The 17,171-nt window shown below is 40.0% G+C and overlaps 1 protein-coding gene across 1 annotated transcript in view; it reads right to left on the bottom strand.

The window, feature by feature from the left end:
- The window catches only part of SSPN (sarcospan), a 37,237-nt gene extending 26,745 nt beyond the window's left edge, over positions 1-10,492 (bottom strand). The window contains exon 1 of the mRNA XM_012457173.2: positions 10,214-10,492. Coding sequence (XP_012312596.2) covers positions 10,214-10,492 — 279 coding nt within the window. The remainder of the gene's footprint in view (positions 1-10,213) is intronic.
- Positions 10,493-17,171: the final 6,679 nt, after the last annotated feature.

Here is a 17,171-nt window from a genome sequence, read left to right as displayed (position 1 = left end):
CATGAGGAGGTCAGTGTCCCCAAGCAGCCTGCAGCCTCCCCTACGTTTCCCCCTCGCCTCCCATGGCAACACGGGTTAGTCAGACACTGAGCTTTTTGTGATGTGTGTGTGAGGACAGAGAGAAGGGGAGCAAACCTTCAGGGAGGTCTTGAGGTGGAAAAATTTGTGACGCACATGATTTGGTGACTGAAGAAGAATTATTTCTCGAGGGTTCTATAACACAATAGTTACGGTCACCCTATGTGCATTTAAAAAATCCCAGTTAGTCTCTGAGCCTTTAATACACCAAAACCCTTTAAAAGGCTTCTCAAACTACTTGTTCACAGAAAGATTATGAGACGAAGTCAACCTGTGTGGGTTTGGTCCTTTTGTTTCAGAACCCAACTAGCAGAGAGCTTGAGAGATATACATAAACTTATTTATTGAACATGTAACTCATAAACAAAAAGATTCAAATTCTGTATGCAGAATTCTGTAAGCAGTCGTGAAGAAATTCCTTGTCATTCATGATCATATGTTTGCCTTAGGGAGTCCAAGGTTGCCCTGTTCACTGCCTTGGGTGCCCCACTGTCTTCCTGAGATAGCCACCGTCCTCAAATTTCTCCCTGAGAGAAGAGCACCTCCACCCTCCAACAGAAATGAGGACTGAAATGCTGTTGCCCTGGTCTTGGAAAATGCCTCCTTCATAGCTTTCCTGGCATAGCTAAATGTGAGATGGGGCTAAGCCTGTGCCTAATGGCCTGATACGCATACCACACCTGATACTTTAGAAGGACTCCGGCCAGGGAGTGTGTCCCCTCATACACACACACACACACACACACACACACACCCCTAGTAATAAAGCTCAATTTCTCTAGTTAACACATTAACACCCCCCTCCCGCTTTTCTGGCCTCCTGTCATTTCTTCTGTACAAGAAACAGGACTTGATAATAACGTATCTTAAAGGGATTTGTAATTGCTCCTTACAATGAATGCCGCATACAATGCTTTAAAAACAACTGAGTGGTATGGTATTTAAAAGCGCATCCTCCAGGTTTCTCACCTCTGCTCTCAGCACCACAGCACTCCCAGCCAGGGGAGAGTTGCTCATTTCTGCAAAGATTAGAAGCAGGTCCAACAGAACAACTTCAGCAGAATCTGAGAATGCTCACTTCTGAACAAACTGTTTGCCTTCCAATGTCCAGTCACTTACTGGACTTTGGCCAGCCCCAGGAAAACACCCCACTGAAACACGCACATTTATGAAATTCACGATTAGGAAGGGATCGTGGCTCTAGCAACATTAGGTCAGAGAGCATTGACTTTAAATATGCTCAAAACTCAAACTGGAGAGCTTACAGTGTCCCACAGTGGCCGCGCCTTTTCGTTTTGGATCTGATATTGGACCAATTGTTATGAAAGGCTGCAGGTTTTAGTCTCCCCTGGTCTGGGTTTGTGCAATACAGTACTTGGTAAAGGAAAAGTAGAGTCCAGCTCGGGATTTCTTAACTGAGTGAACAGAGTCCTAGGAGAAGCCCTTAAATGTGTGTCAAAGTGAAGATCTACCAAAGAGGGAGGGCACCTCCTAAAGGCTATGACCTCATAAGGCTTAAAGGGCGGTGGGGGGTGCCCACGGTATGAGATCACTAACCCCCACAGGACGGCAGGCTTGGTCAATGGCTGAATATATAAGCATTCCCCAAGGGTACCACTCAGCCAACCACCTTTTCCTGAGAAGCGAAAGTATCCTTGAGCTACATCTTGACATCAGGGTACTCCCTGGAGTATAAAGAAAGACAGGAATTTACAGTATGAAGCTTCCTAAGCCTTAAAGAGTTAATGCAGCAAAGGAAATGCCTAAGTTCACCTTAGAATTATACTCACTAGCTAGATTTCTTTGATTTTTATTTTTACAGAAATTTGACAAAAGAAGCAATCTGTAAATGCAATGAAAACAACCTCCTCCATATGTCTCGCTACTGGCATGAGCACAGAGCCGCACCACCTCATCGTACCTCCACGTGTCAATTTACTGGCTCAGAATCCCCATCGGAAACACTCAGACTCCTAGCTGTTCCAAGAAAGCTGTAGGACTTTCATTAATAAGCTGTGAAATGAGCTTAAGAATCACTGAGGTGGTTGTACAAATGTATACACCTCACGGGAAGTATTATAGACTGAATTGTGTCCCCCCAAATTCATATGTTGAAGCTCTAATCTCCAAAGTGATTATATTTGGAGATAGGGCTTTTAGGAGGTAATTAAGGTTAAATAAGATCTTAAGCCTGGGGTCCTAATCCAACAGGATTGGAGGCTTCATTAGAAGAGGAAGAGAAAGAAATCTCTCCCTCCCTCCACCTGCACGAACTGAGAAAAGCTCACGTGAGCACACAGCAAGAAGGCAGCTGCCTGCAAGACAGGAAGAGAACCCTCTGCAGCCCCTGACCATGCTGACATCCTAATCTTGGACTTTCAGCCTCTAGAACTGTGAGAGAATGAATGTTTGTTGTTTAAGCCATGCAGTCTACAGTATTTTGTTATAGCTGCCTGAGCCGACTAAGACAGAAAGAAAAATGTATTTTAGTTAATGCCATATTTGTAGGTATACACATATGAATTTTAAAATTAACCAGGGTGATAGAGTGAGCTGCTTCACTCAGGCATCTGACAGTTACTCCTGCCAAGTTTTATCTCAATACACAGAGATCTGAAACTGCATCCAAACCATCTGAAAGAGGGTGTGCCTATGGAATAGGTTTTTATATAGCTTATGCTGTAAAGCCTGTTCCTAGCATCTGTTTTTTTTCCAAAGCAGTTCACTGTAAGCTTATGAACTCACTGTGATAAACCTAGACTTGAACATTCCCAGCAAGTAATAACTGGAAGGTTAAAATATGACATCATGAGGTCCCATCCAGCTCTGGATTTTGATGGACTTTTTTTGGCCAGTACTTCCTTAGTTTGCCAGGATGGAAGACCTAACAATGAAGTGCATTTTGCAGTGAATTATACCTAATCAAAGTTTAACGGCTAGCTTCCATTTCTGTCTGATATGGCTTGGCTGTGTTCCCACCCAAATCTCTCTCCAATTGTAATCCCCACGTGTCAAGGGAGGAATGTGGTGGGAGGTGGTTTGATTATGGGGGTGGTTCCCCCCTTCATGCTGTTCTTGTGATAGTGAGTTCTCATGAGATCTGATGGTTTATAAGTGGCAGTTTCCCCAGTGCTCTCTCTCCTGCCACCATGTAAGACATAACTTGCTTCTCCTTTGCCTTCTGCCATGATTGTAAGTTTCCTGAGGCCTTCTCAGCCATGCAGAACGGTGAGTCAATTAAACATCCTTTCTTTATAAATTACTCAGTCTCAGGTAGTGTCTTTATAGCAGTGTGAGAACAGACTGTCTTACACTGAACTACAGTAACATGGAAACATATATGCTGAACTCTTCAACATACACTTGTGTATTTTCTTTTAATGTTATCATTAACCCTTTAGGACACAATGCAAGCAAGTGGATCCAGTGAAAGAACATTCTTAATAGAAATATCACAGATACAGCTAAAGGCAAGAGCAAGTCTAGAAAATATCTATTACCTCAGACCACATTGAAAGTGGGTATCATATTGGCAATTTATTCAATTGTTAGACCAAACATTAGAGAAAATTATGCAATTTCTTTCTTCATAAAAGGGTGGTAATATCAACATCTAGCATCCAGTCACATCAATCCTAACATGTCCTGTTCTAGCTAGGAGAATGCAAAATAAGTCAAATGACCTCTTCCTTTTTAAAGTCCTGACACTTTATAAAATGAAATAAAAAATCTAAGTAATGCTAAGTTAATATGTTCTGAATTCTTCTAGAATCCAGAAACCAAAATGGAGTAACAACACATTCCTTATTATTACTTCATAGTTGTCTAAAATGTTATAAATAAATTTGTTTGTGTTTGAATATACAACTACAGTCAGCACTCTGTATCAGTGGGTTCCATATCCATGAATTCAATCAACCACAGATTGAAAACATTTGGGTAAAAAAAGGATGGTTGTGTCTGTACTGAACATGTAGACATTTTTCATGTCATTATTCCCTAAATAATACAGTGTGTCAACTGTTTACATAGTATTTACATTGTATTAGGTATTATAAGTAATCTAGAAATGATTTAAAGTATATGGGAGGATGTGCATAAATTATATGCAAATACTACACTATTTTATAGCAAGGACTTGAGTATCTGTGAATTTTGGTATCAGGAATCCCAGAACCAACTCCATGCAGATACTAAGAGATGACTGTACATAGTTTAAAAATGGCCATATGCATGTTCAAACAGAAGCTCTGATAATGGCAAGTATGGAATAAATAGATTTCAATTCAATATTTATTAATTATCCATTATGTGTCAGGGGATAATAGCAGCCCTGAAAATATTACTTAAAGTAAGAGAATAAATTATTTTATTTTTTATTTGATTATCCCAAAATTCTATGCACTAATATTTCTATCAAAAAAATAAATCCAAAATGATGACTGACATATCAAAAGCTTCCAGAGATTAACTTTCTGAGTTGAATATATCCACAATACAGGATTAAAAAATATCAGGACTTGTCCCTTCTCCTTCCTTATTTAAAAAAACAAAAAAAGAAGAATTAGGGACAATTTCCTCATTATACAAGCACTCCCTTGGCCTTTGTATATCTGGCTTAGTAGAAGGCTGTAAGTAGAGGCAAAAACGCATTTCTCCTGCTGATTCTGAAAATCCAATGATTTTGTTCAATCTTATCCTATCTGATTCTTTATCCTATTCCTGAAATTCTTTCAGGAAACATTTCACCAAATTCTTTGTTGCTGTTGTTGTTGTTGTTGTTGTTGTTGTTGTTGTTGTTATGGGATCTGGCTCTGTGGCCCAGGCTGGAGTGCAGAGGTGCAATCTCAGCTCACTGCAACCTCTGCCTCCCGGGTTGAAGAGATCCTCCCACCTAGCTCCCGAGTAGCTAGGACTGCAGGTGGGTGTCACCACACTCAGCTAATTTTTTGTATTTTTGGTACAGGATGGGATTTTGCCATACTGCCCAGGCTGATCTCAAAATCCTGAGCTTATGCAATCTGCCTGCCTTGGCCTCCCAAAGTGCTAGGATTACAGGTGTAAGACACTGTGCCCTGCCTCACCAAATTCTTGAATATTCCATTTTATTTTCATATGTGTATTAAAATTAACTTCTTTTGCCAAAATAATTCAATTGCATTCCATTTTTATACTTACAATGAGAATTTCCTATGCCTATAAGATAATTTTCCTGTCATCATTATTCCATGTATTCAACAGAGTTTGAGTTGGGCCATGTAATTATCTCTCCTCAGTTCCTAACAATCCTGTGATAGTTGCCACAATAAAAATTATTTCTCAGGGGTACCAGGGATGCTACATTATATTTTGGAAGCATATTAAAGTCCCAATATGAAGAATAATGTATTACTATGTAGTGTACTCCTAAAAATATAATTCCAGATTAAAATTTTCAAGTATCAATACACCTCTATAGAAAGTTAACACCACATTTAGCTTCTTGATTTGAAGGGTCTATTCCATACCCTAAAGTCAACTGTTTCTCTTTTCCAGTTACTTTTCATAACCATGATCAAACCATTTAGCTAAATTATTGTCTTATTTTCTCTACTTATAAATTCTGTATAACAACTGTATTTGTTCCTTATTTACTATATGTCACATATCTACTTGTGAATTTCATGGTATATTCTGTTTTAAAATAAATAACCACCCAATTTTCCCTTCCACTAAGGCAAGACTTAAAATTGGTTTTTAAAATCTGAATAAACCTGCAACTTGAATTTCTTAGTTAACATAAGAAAACTGTTACTGAAATTCTTGACAGGACTTTTAATCATTACAGATTCATGTGATGAGTTTTACGAATAACATTAAATAAAGGAAATATTCTTCTCTTTCTTTTAAGCCCTTGCCTTAAACTTTCTAATGTGATTAATGCACTATTTATCTCAGGGCTTTTACTCCACTGATTGGGGTTATGGAAGCAATGGAGGGAGAGTGGGAGAAGCTGAAAAGCACAATAAGGCAATAAATTTTCACTTTCCATGGGAATATTCCCTACAAGGGCCAAGAGAATATCGAATACTAAACATCTTCACTGGGGATGAGTAGCAAGAGTTTGCACTTAAATTGACTTCAGAGTAGAGATGCCAAAGCAAATAAATCACTGCAAGTGGAATACTTTGAAAGGTAAATGGATTTTAAAAATATTTGTGTAGGTAGGTTAAATTTTCTAATCGGAAGTATTCATTACTGTCAGCTATAATAAGGGCACATGTCCATCAGAATCTGGAGATCTTCTCCAGGTAGTTGATTCATTACTTTTAGACCAATGCGTAGCACAGCAGACACCTTCCACAGATGTTACTGAATGAAGAAGGGAAAGCCAAAGGTTAAGCATGTAATGCTTTACCTAAACTAAAACTGTATTCATTTGAGTGAGAAGTAAAATCCCCAGAGTCCTTAGATTCCTTCAATTCTTACACATTTTTCATCAATCAGAATTCCAGAAAAATGAGCAACTTGAATTCCCATCTGACTTAGCTACTCAAGCCATTAATAGAATAAAATGCAGAACAAACTTATCGTCCTAGGATCCCCTGTACCCAGACAAGTGCATCCTCAAAGTTTCTATTCCACTTTGTTTTGTCATTGCAGTGCGACTTACAACCCTCAAACCATCTATAAAGAATTACAAGACATGAACAGCACTTTTACAGGTTACATAGTCTCCATAATGACTCCATTATGAGGTTTTTTTCCCCCCTACAGGAATCTTTTGTAACTGAAGTAAAAAGACTTCAATCATCTTTTGATTGGGGATGAGTCGAGTCACATTTATGGATAGATAAGAAATGACCTATTTGTTTTCCCAAAATTCCACTGGACATAAATTTCTGATCATAGATCACCAAGTGCCTCTTCAATCTATAACACCACCTTGAATATTCATCAAGTCACCCAGGCATTGGTCAAAGAGAAGCCACCTAAGTGGATTTATCCATATATCCAGGTTCTGTTAAGGAAATGGCCATCGCCAAATTCCAAGTTAATGAGATAGTGGCCCTTATAAAAATGAAGCGATGACCACATGAGAAGAGGCAACCAGAATAAAGGGAAGCAGAAGAGTGAAGCATGGAAAGTTGTAGAAGGTGTGGGAGCCTCACTCAGCTTGGCTTCAGGCTACATCCTGGGAGCCAGTGTCAATCAGCCTCAGCTTATGGATCCGCCTGGATTGCTTTGGTCTGGTAGGACTCCTGAACAGTGAAAACTGGTATAACCCTGCAGAACATACCAGCCCTGAATCACTGCAGATCCCAAAGGAAAAATGACCTCGAGGAGGCCACTCTCCTCTAAGTTCATTTTTATAAACCTCCAGAGAGATTCAGAAAGTACTGGATTAATCAAATAACACTGTGATTGCTAAATAGTAACTTGGCTGAGAAAAGAGAAAGGTGAGATAGCCAAACTGATATTTGCTTCAAGGTTCAAATTAGTCTGGGAAATGTAGCCAGTCAAAAATGATACTTCTGCAAGTCTAGAGATGAAATAAAGCCACTTTTCCTCTGCAGAGTGATACTACCAGTGACTGCTTCCCAAGCAGCTAATAAGTAGAGCCAACTCATTGAATCATGCATTTGTTGGCACTATTTTAAGTGCTTTACATGTATTAATTTATTTCATCCTCAGGGCAACCCGAAAAACAGAAATTATTTTCATTCTGATTTCATTAGTAAAGAAATGGAAACCTAGAGAAGTAGCTTGTCCGAAGTTATTCAGCACACAAGTTAGCCACGTGTGGTGGTGCACGCCTGTAATTCCAGCTACTTAGGAGGCTGAGGCATGAAAATCTCTTGAACATGGGTGGGGGAAGTTGCAGTGAGCCAAAAATCATACCACTGCATTCCAGCCTGGGCAACAGAGCAAGGCTCTGTCTCAAAAAAAAAAAAAGAAAAGAAAAGAAAAGAAAAAAAAAACCAAAGTTATTCGGGACACAGTGGCTGAGCTGGGGCTCAACACCAAGTGTGGTGTGTACACATCTGCACTTCGCCATCTGCCTCGCTGTCTTTTGCCTTCCCTGAAAGCTTGGAAGAGTGTCCTGTGACCAACCACAGACGGCATGGTGAGGACAAGCAGAGCGTGGTGTCTGTGTGAGACTGACACATTGCCCAAACTCTGGCCCTGCTAGGATGAGAGTTGTTCCTGGCCTGGCTTCTCAGAGACCCTCCTCACTAGTCTCAGGACATCTCTACCAGCTGCTCTGTCTACATAGATTCTCGGTTGAAAGAAAATCTAAGATTACAGTTATCATCAGGGCTATGTACTGAGAGCAACCTTCAGATGAATCCTAGATGATGAAAAAAAGAAGACCAGGAAGAACAGAGACCTGGCTGTATATAATGCCCTCTGTGCAACACCCAAGGAGCTTCCAGGGCAATTGGGAACATCATCTCCCACAGGAGCTTAGTTCATAAAATTTCTGGGTTGCACGGTTTGTATGTTCATGCCTTAAACATTAAAACAAGTTTTTTCTCCATCTAATTTGCCTCTTTGGTTCTGGGCTTTTTGAAGTTGCAATAAAGAAAGGATGGGAAACACATTCACAAATGATATTCAAAAACGTTGAATGAAAGAGCTTCATTCTTTTTGTGTTTTAATTCCCCTAGCACTAAAGGGCAGATATTTTTCCCCCAGGTATGTGGATAGTCATTGAGGTGCCTGAAATACCTATTTTTAAGATCACCTGATTTAGAAAAGTCCAATCGTGATAATTTCACGGGAATTCTTAGGGCAAAAATTAAAGTTTTAAATTACTATGCAAAAATATATGTATTCAAATCATCTTAATTAGGAAATACCTGCATCAATGCATATATATCAGGTCTCTTTAATAAGTCTGTCCCTGATATAAAATTATTTTGAGGGATGTTTTGTGAGTTACAGTTCCTGTGGTCAGTTATAGCAGTAAGGATGCAATATGAGACTAGGAGTCAAAAATGTCATTTCTAGTCTCTCTGGATTCAGTCACATTCAATCTCTGGTCTTGAGAATGTCATCTGATTTTTAGCCTATTTCCTCACATCCCAAAAGTGGTAACAATTCCCACTTCAAAGTGTTGTTTCATGGGTCAAATGAAATAATGCATGTGAAAGAGTTTAATAAGCTACAAGTCACTGTAATATAACATAATATTAAAGTTACAAACCAAATGTGGTGGCAGCGTGGTTCAATGAGGAAAATGCAGATAAGAAAGAATCAGCCTGGCTGAATGCTTTACCCACTCACGACCCTGGGTGAATCTGGCCTGGGTTCCTTCATTTGAGAAATGAGAATGATAAAAACGATCCAGTCAGGATGATGTGGGGATTAGAAATAATACATGTAAGGTCTCTAGCAGGGCAGGCACACAGTAGGTGTTCAGTAAGTAAAACCCGTTTTACATTAGAGAATTCATTTAATCAAGCCAAGTGCGCTATGTGTTTCAACACTCAAAACAGCTGAGTACTAGTCTACTTAGAACGGTACATCCATCAGTGGAGTCCCAGATATACTTCTGCCATGGCCAGCGCCCTGGGTTTATCCCGCTTTAGACTCCAGTGGATTAAGGCTGTGCTTGCTGTATTCGCATTTCCTGCCTTAGCCCATAATTTCATGAAACTTACTAATGGAGCCTCAGTCTAAAACATAAAATGAATGCTACTCAATGTGGCAACTCCAAATACAGGCTTTCTCCTCTCCTACTTTTACTAGATGTACTTAATTCACTTTTTGCCACTTATTTAAGGACAGGGGTGGGGTCTGGGTAATAGGATAAGAAAAGAGCCCGAATGAATCTGCTGTTAGTATTGAGGCTGTTCAGTCTGACCAAAATCAGCAGCTTTCCAGATGAACTCCCCAGGTCCACAGCGTCAGTCAGGCCCGGTGGAGGCGCTGGGAGCGGCGAGCAGGAGAGGGGCAGGAACCCTACCGCGTCCAGCCCTGCCCCGCCCGGGAAAACCCAGTGCCCCACGCATCAGTCACCAAGCAGAGCGCGAGTTAGAGTAGTGAACCTGGGGAAGGGCACATGCAGCTAGGTTAGTCTCAACTCGACCATGCGACTTCGCATTCCTGTTTGACAAACGCGCTTAGGCAAAACAGACTCGATGCTTACAATGATCCCAGCCCAAAATGGAGTGTCCCTGACTAGCAGGGAGGAGCTGATGCTCGCCATGAGGAAGCCCACCACGGTCACGGCGATGCCCAGGGCCAGCTGCAGCAGGGCGAGCAGCAGCGGGAACCGGCAGCCGCAGCAGGTCCGAGGCTCCTCCTCCCCGCACTCCTTGGGGGCCCCCGTGCCCCTCTTCGGCCCCATGTCGTCGGGCCCAGCGGCGTCCGCGGCGGGCGGCCCCCCCTGCCTCTGCTGGCCGCGGGGCTGCTTGTTCTTGCCCATGGCGCTGCGTGGCTGGGTGGGTGGGTGCGTGTGCGGGGCCCTGGGCCCTGGAGCGCGGCGCAAGGCGGGCTCGGCCTGCCCTGGTATTCGAATTATGGAGGCTGAACAAATATGGAAAACATTTGGAGCCGACTCACCGAGCCTCCAAAGGCCACGGGGAGCCGGCAGCAGAGGGGGATTCGAGGGGGGTCGCCAACTGCCAACGCGCCGGGACGCAGCGCCTGCCGGGCCCGGGCAGGGTTTGCCAGTGGCCCGCGGGAGCCGGCGCGGGTCGCTTGGCCGCCTAAGCCTGTGCACTCTAGACAGGGTGCGAATCAGCGCGTATGTGGGGAGTCTGTTTTCCTCACTCAAAACTCCAGGACTGTTTTGGTTTTGGCTTTTAATTTCTGTGAGGTGCAATGCAAGGTGATGAATGTTGAAATCGTTGGAGCTTAATTAATACACACAGTCTAATCCAAAATAGGCATTGCTGGGCTCTAAGCTGCGAAGTCCTTTCCACAAGTTAAGTCGTTGTTATTTTCCAACAGAGGCACAGGCACTTTGCTTCCAACGTTCTGTAATCCAGCTGACAAATAAATAAAGGCACTTTTCCCATTGAGGTGTTTTTGAAATAACTCTTTATAGAGATACTGTGCTAATTGTGAACTCTTTCACATATATTATTAGTTATTATTATTATTATTTTCCAGACACGGTCTCACTGTGTTGCCTAGGCTGGAGTGCAGTGTCACCATCCTACCTCAGTGCAGCCTCGGACTCCTAGACTCAATAGCTCCTCTCTCCTTCGTCTCCCAAGTGGCGGGGACTACAGGCAAGCACCACCATGCCTGGCTAATTTTTTATTTTTTCACAGAGATGGGGTCTCACTATGTTGTCCAAGCTGGTCTTGACTTCAAGGGATCCTCCTGCCTGAGCTTCCCAAAGTGCTGGGATTATAGGCGTGAACCACTGTGCACCTAGCCTCTCACATGTATTTGTTTTTAAAAGCTCAGTTGGCTGGGTGCATTTGCTCAGGCCTGCAATCCCAGCACTTTGAGAGGCTGAGGCAGGCGGATCACAAGGTCAGGAGTTCAAGACCAGCCTGATCAATATGGTGAAATCTCTACCAAAAATACAAAAATTAGCCAGGCGTGGTGGTGTGCACCTATAGTCCTAGCTACTCAGGGATGCTGAGGCAGCAGAATTGCTTGAATCTGGGAGGCAGAGGTTGCAGTGAGCCGAGATTGCACAACTGCACTCCAGCCTGGGTGACAGAGCGAAACTCTGTCTCAAAAAACAAAACAAAACAAAAAACTGTTAATAGATTATATAGAGTCCCTAGAATCTTCACTCATCTCCACAACAATGATTAGGGGGATTGAATTGTCCATCTTAGAGATGGACACTTTTACTCAGTCAATATTTAAGAGTTATTTTTAAAGCACCTACAATGTGCTAGGATATAAAGATATTCAAGATAGACTTGGTCCTGGCCCAAAGTCACAGAAGAAATCAATAAAACTGATTATTTTTGTTCCCACATACCTCTACTCAGTAGCACTTAGAGCAAATTTCAATGAAACCACTAAAAAATGATCCCATCACTTTGGGGGTATTTATATCTCCTTTGGTATGGTCATTGTAACATTCAGAAAGCTATATTCAAAAATAAGTGGCGTTGCCAAGATGTTAGGATAGATAAGGACTACTCCTAGGTTGTTTGCTATCAGCAAATTTAAAGAAAGTCCAACTCCCTGCTGTTTGCTTTAGAATCAGAAACTAATCATCATCAGCTCTTTTTGTAAACTGCAAAGTTCCCACAAAAGTAACTTTGAAGACAGAAAGTATGTACTTCACCCTTACTTATTTTATGAACTTCAGTGTTTTCCTTATGCCTTCCTTCTGGACCAGTGAGAAAAATAGTGGTTTATGGAACAAATGCATTTGCTTAGAAAACAGAGTCTAAACCACACATCCCGGTTCCATGCAGAGGCAGTAGAAACAGCACTCACTCTTAGCAGAGAAACAGAGTGGCTGAGTCAAGGTTATGGTCAGCTTTGGGGCCATCACACCACTAGGGGTTTCTATTGTGAACAAACAAATAAAAACTGGTGTTATACCAGGATTTCCTCCTAACTTGGGCCTGACTGAGTCTCAAACAACCCAAATGACAAAACAAGAAAATGCTTGATTTTCCTATGTAAATATAGTAAATATTTATAGAAAGTCAATTGACTACCTGGAATCAAAATATGTGCTGTTATTAAAAATATAGCTACTTATTACTGAGTATTCTGTAACAAGCACATGCCAAGTGCTTTATGTATTTCACTGTCACCCCTTACCACCATGTTATAATTATAGCTTCCACTTTTAAAGATAAAAAAAGAAATTGAATATCAGAATTATTAAGTAATTGGATTAAAGTCACTAACCTACTTATGAAGGGGATAAGTGGAACCAGATGTGAACCCCAAAGCCAATGGTCTAGATGATTAACTGTTTTATTAATTACTTCCCGTATGTATATTGCCTACAGGCAATCACGTGGGTAGACTGTTTAAATTATGATTTTAAACAATTTAATTATCATGGGTAGCACAGTATCTACAATAGAGTTAATTACAAACATAGACCTAAGAATGAGTCCTTTACAAAAATATCTTGATTTACCACCATAATATACATTTAATGGTCAATGGAGACCATTGTTCCTATTAGTACTAGCTTATAACTAGATACAAGCTCTATTTGCTGACCACACTGCCAAACTGTCATTTAATTAGAAGGGAAATATTTTTAGCCTTTTCCTCAAAACCTTAAATTAGATGTAAGTTAAAATAGTCAAACAAGATAATAGGGTATTGCTGTAGGTTTGTCTTCTGAGTTTCAGAACTAGTGGCTTACAGTTGTAAAACAGTTGTGCATATATTCTTTTAAAAAAGGCTTACTTTTAATTGCCTCACTGAGACACATTACAAATGAAAGCAATGCAAATGAACAACATCACAGATATATTGAAATTCTTCTAGTTCGATTACAACTTGCAGACTACAATTTTCAGCCTTTGGTGGTCTAGGGAAACTCACACCTGCTCAGTTTCTCAACAGCATGTTTGAGTCTGTGTTTGGGGAGGGCTGGTCTTCGGTAATATTATGAGATGATAGTGACGAGAATGGGGAATGGCATTTTCACTTAATTGATATCGGAAAGTAGAAACAAAGAAAAGTTATTGGCAAATGGTGACAGAGAGTAATCAACGCTAAAATGAGATCAGACTGTCATTAAGAATATAAAAACACACACACAAAAAAAAATCTCTTCCTTTTACATGTCCTTTCCGCTGAGAAAAATCACCACATCTAGCTCATCACAGAGTTTAACAGAAATGAACCAGGTTTTTCAGTATTCATAAATTATGATGTCACTATTTTATAGGTTAAGCAATAACCTCTTCAGATATTTATACTACCGGGAAAAAAGGCACAAAGTAGAAACAAAGTGTTTTCGGATACTCTTGGCTGATTCCATAATTCTAAACTGACAAAGATTGTAAATTAGAAATTGCAGGAGAGTAGTTAATATATGGTTTGAGATTATTTTGATCCTCTTGAGGGAGAAAACAAAATCAAGCCAGTATCTCTATCTTTGCAGTCTATCTCAAACTTAACATTATTTTGAAGTATTTATGCTTCAGAAATTCAGAACAGGGAAGATGATAACTCTTTAAAACTAGTGTCATTAATAAAATGTCCTTAGGAAACCCAACTAGAAATAATCTCTAAACCAACATATTCTTAAACACATAATCTTACATCTCCAAGAACAAAAAAGGACTTCAGAGAAAAATTATTACATTTCCAAGGTCTATATCAAGTCTTTTCATATGTAACTAAATATATCTAAAATGTTCAATTAGATCTGATTTAAAGAAGTATCAAATACTCTGCAGAAAACAATTGGGAACTCATTTGTGATATGTAGGACTGCTGGCCCCCCTATCCCTTGCTGGCTTCCATACCTAAAATGACTCTAGGGATATTGCTGACCTCTGAGTGTGTGTTTGTGTGTGAGTGTGTGTGTAGAACAAATTAAAGCAACTCTTATTTTTTTTATTTTCTTTATTTCTATTTTATTAATTCTAAATGTGTCTTTGGGCTCATTTTTTCCTCAACAGAATTGACCCACTTATAATTTTTGTTTGGCAGTTTGTATTTTCAAGTTAAATATCATATGGACAATGCAATTTTATGGTCAACAGAGGGCTTATGACATTCTCATTCTCTCTCTCTCTCTCTCTCCCCCCCAGAGATGGGGTCTCACTATGTTGCCCAGGCTGGACTCAAACCTATGCTCAAACAATCCTCTCAGCTCAGCTTCCTGAGTAGCTAGGACTATAGGCACATGCCACTATACCTGGCTTAACTTTCTCATTCTCTGGAGAGCCATAGAAATGATAAATGTCAATCATTTTATCATGCATTTCACCTATTTTTAAGATGCTATTTATAAGACCAAATTTTTCTACATGTAATTTTGATTTTTCCACTGCATATAATACTGTAGAAATAACTAAATTTATTTTAATTGGGAAATACAGAAGAAAAATGGATGAACAAATTGCGGTATATCCATACAGAGGAATACCACTTGCTAATAAGAAAAAGGGTGAACTATTGATACAGGCAATGACTTGGATAAATCTCATTAACGGTGTGCTGAGTGAAAGAAACCAGACACAAAATAATACATATGGCATAATTCCATTTATATAAAAATTTCAGAAGGCAAAATGAACCTATGGTAATTTAGAAAGTGATTGTGAAGTTGGAATGAGAGAATTGTCTAGAAAGGAGCAAGAAATGACTTTCTGGGTAATGGAAATAAGTCTTTTTTTAATATATACTTTAAGTTCTGGGGTACATGTGCAGATCTTGCAGGACTGTTACATAGGTATACATATGCCATGGTAGTTTGCTACCTCCATCCCCCTGTCACCTACATTAAGTAGGAAATAAGCCTTCTATATCTTAGGTGATGGTCATATGGGTGTTAGCTGTCAAAGTCATTAAGCAACACTTAAGATCTGTGCATGTTATTGTATATAATGACATCTCAATTTTTAAAAGTGTAATAAAAACAGAAATACAGGGTGTCATTGGATGTCCCTCAGTAATTAACAATAGAACAAGTAAGAGTTTTTTTGTAAATTTAAGTTACCTCACCAATCTCTCCTAATGTCTCTACTGCCATTCTAAATCCTCTGTATTAATTACTTATTGCTACAATAACAAATCACCCCAACATTTAGTGGTTTGAAACAATAATTATTATTTAATGGTTTCTGTGTGTCAAATATTCAAACAGCACACAGCAGGGATGGTTTTCTTCCTGTTATCTTGCCTCTCAGCTGAAAGACTTAAAGACTGGAGGCCTGGGATCAGGAGGATCCCGTCTCAGCTGAAGCAGGAGGATCTGCTTCCGAGGCAGCTAATGCATCTTGCAAGCATGTCCTGTCCAGGTGGCCTATCCACAGGGCTGCTTGAGTATCCTCACAACATGGTGGCTAGCTTTATAATAAATGATTCTGAGACTGAGAAAGCAAGCTAAATGCAGTTCTTTGCATGATGCAGCCCCAGAAGTCACTTAGCAACACTGGAGTCATTCAGTTCTTTAAAAGCAAGTCACAAAATCCAGCCCACATGGCAAGGGGAGAAGAATTAAGATTCATCTATTGAAAGGAAGCATACCAAAGAATCAAAGATTATCAAAGATGTATTTTAAAATCACCATATCCTCCCTCTCAAGTTTCTTCATGGATTGTTCTTCCTTTGCTGATCTCCTAAATGTTAGTAAAACCTCATGATTCCTTTCTTCAGCCTCTTTCTTCTTATACTTCTTATACTTGCTGAAGACCCCCAAATCCATCTATCTTAGGAGCCCAGAATTCTCTCCTTAACTCTAGTTCTACAAATGCAAATATCTATTCATGTCTCCATATAAAAGTCCCAAAAGTGCCTCAAATTCACTCTGTCCTTGAACTCTGCAGAGAAATCACATAAAGTAAATATAAGGTGTCCACAGACTTTAATGACAAAGTAGTCATTGGTTACCTTTGCCAGAACAATCTCATATAGCAGTTTCAAGATTCTGATGAGTTTAAGAATGAATAGGAGGTGAAATGGGAGAATACATGTAAAGGAATCTATTGAGATACTTAGCTGTGAAGGGAAGGATAGAGAAAAAGCTGCAGCTAAAGGGATACTATAAAGTCAAGGAAAGGTTTGCCTTTTTTTAATGGAAGACACTTGAGTATGCTTGTGTACTGAGGTAGAAAGTGATAAAGGTGCCTGAGGGAGGGGACATTTGACCAGACAAGTTCCTTGACATGGGAGAATTAGTCTTAGAGGAAAGTCCTTCATAGGCTAAGGTGGGGGGAAAAAATGTAAGATTATATAGAATGCAGTTGAGTTTGCAGGGTGGAAGAAAGACAGCTGTGAGTTCCTAGACACGTACATATGAATGTAGGATCAATACTTTTCTTCTCAATAATGCAATTTTGGGATACAGAGACATTCTACTTTCATATCCTATCCCACTGCACATTTGACTGCTATATCTTGCAAGCACAGATGAGTTTTAATAAAACAACATTTTCTGAAAACTTCCTCTACAATAGGCAAAAACATATTTTCTGTAA

The sequence above is a fragment of the Aotus nancymaae genome, unplaced genomic scaffold (assembly GCF_030222135.1).
Source record: "Aotus nancymaae isolate 86718 unplaced genomic scaffold, 86718_ANA_hifiasm-v0.15.2.pri h1tg000016l, whole genome shotgun sequence".
NCBI classification, from domain to species: Eukaryota; Metazoa; Chordata; class Mammalia; order Primates; family Aotidae; genus Aotus; species Aotus nancymaae.
This window is presented reverse-complemented; position numbering and strand designations above follow the sequence as displayed.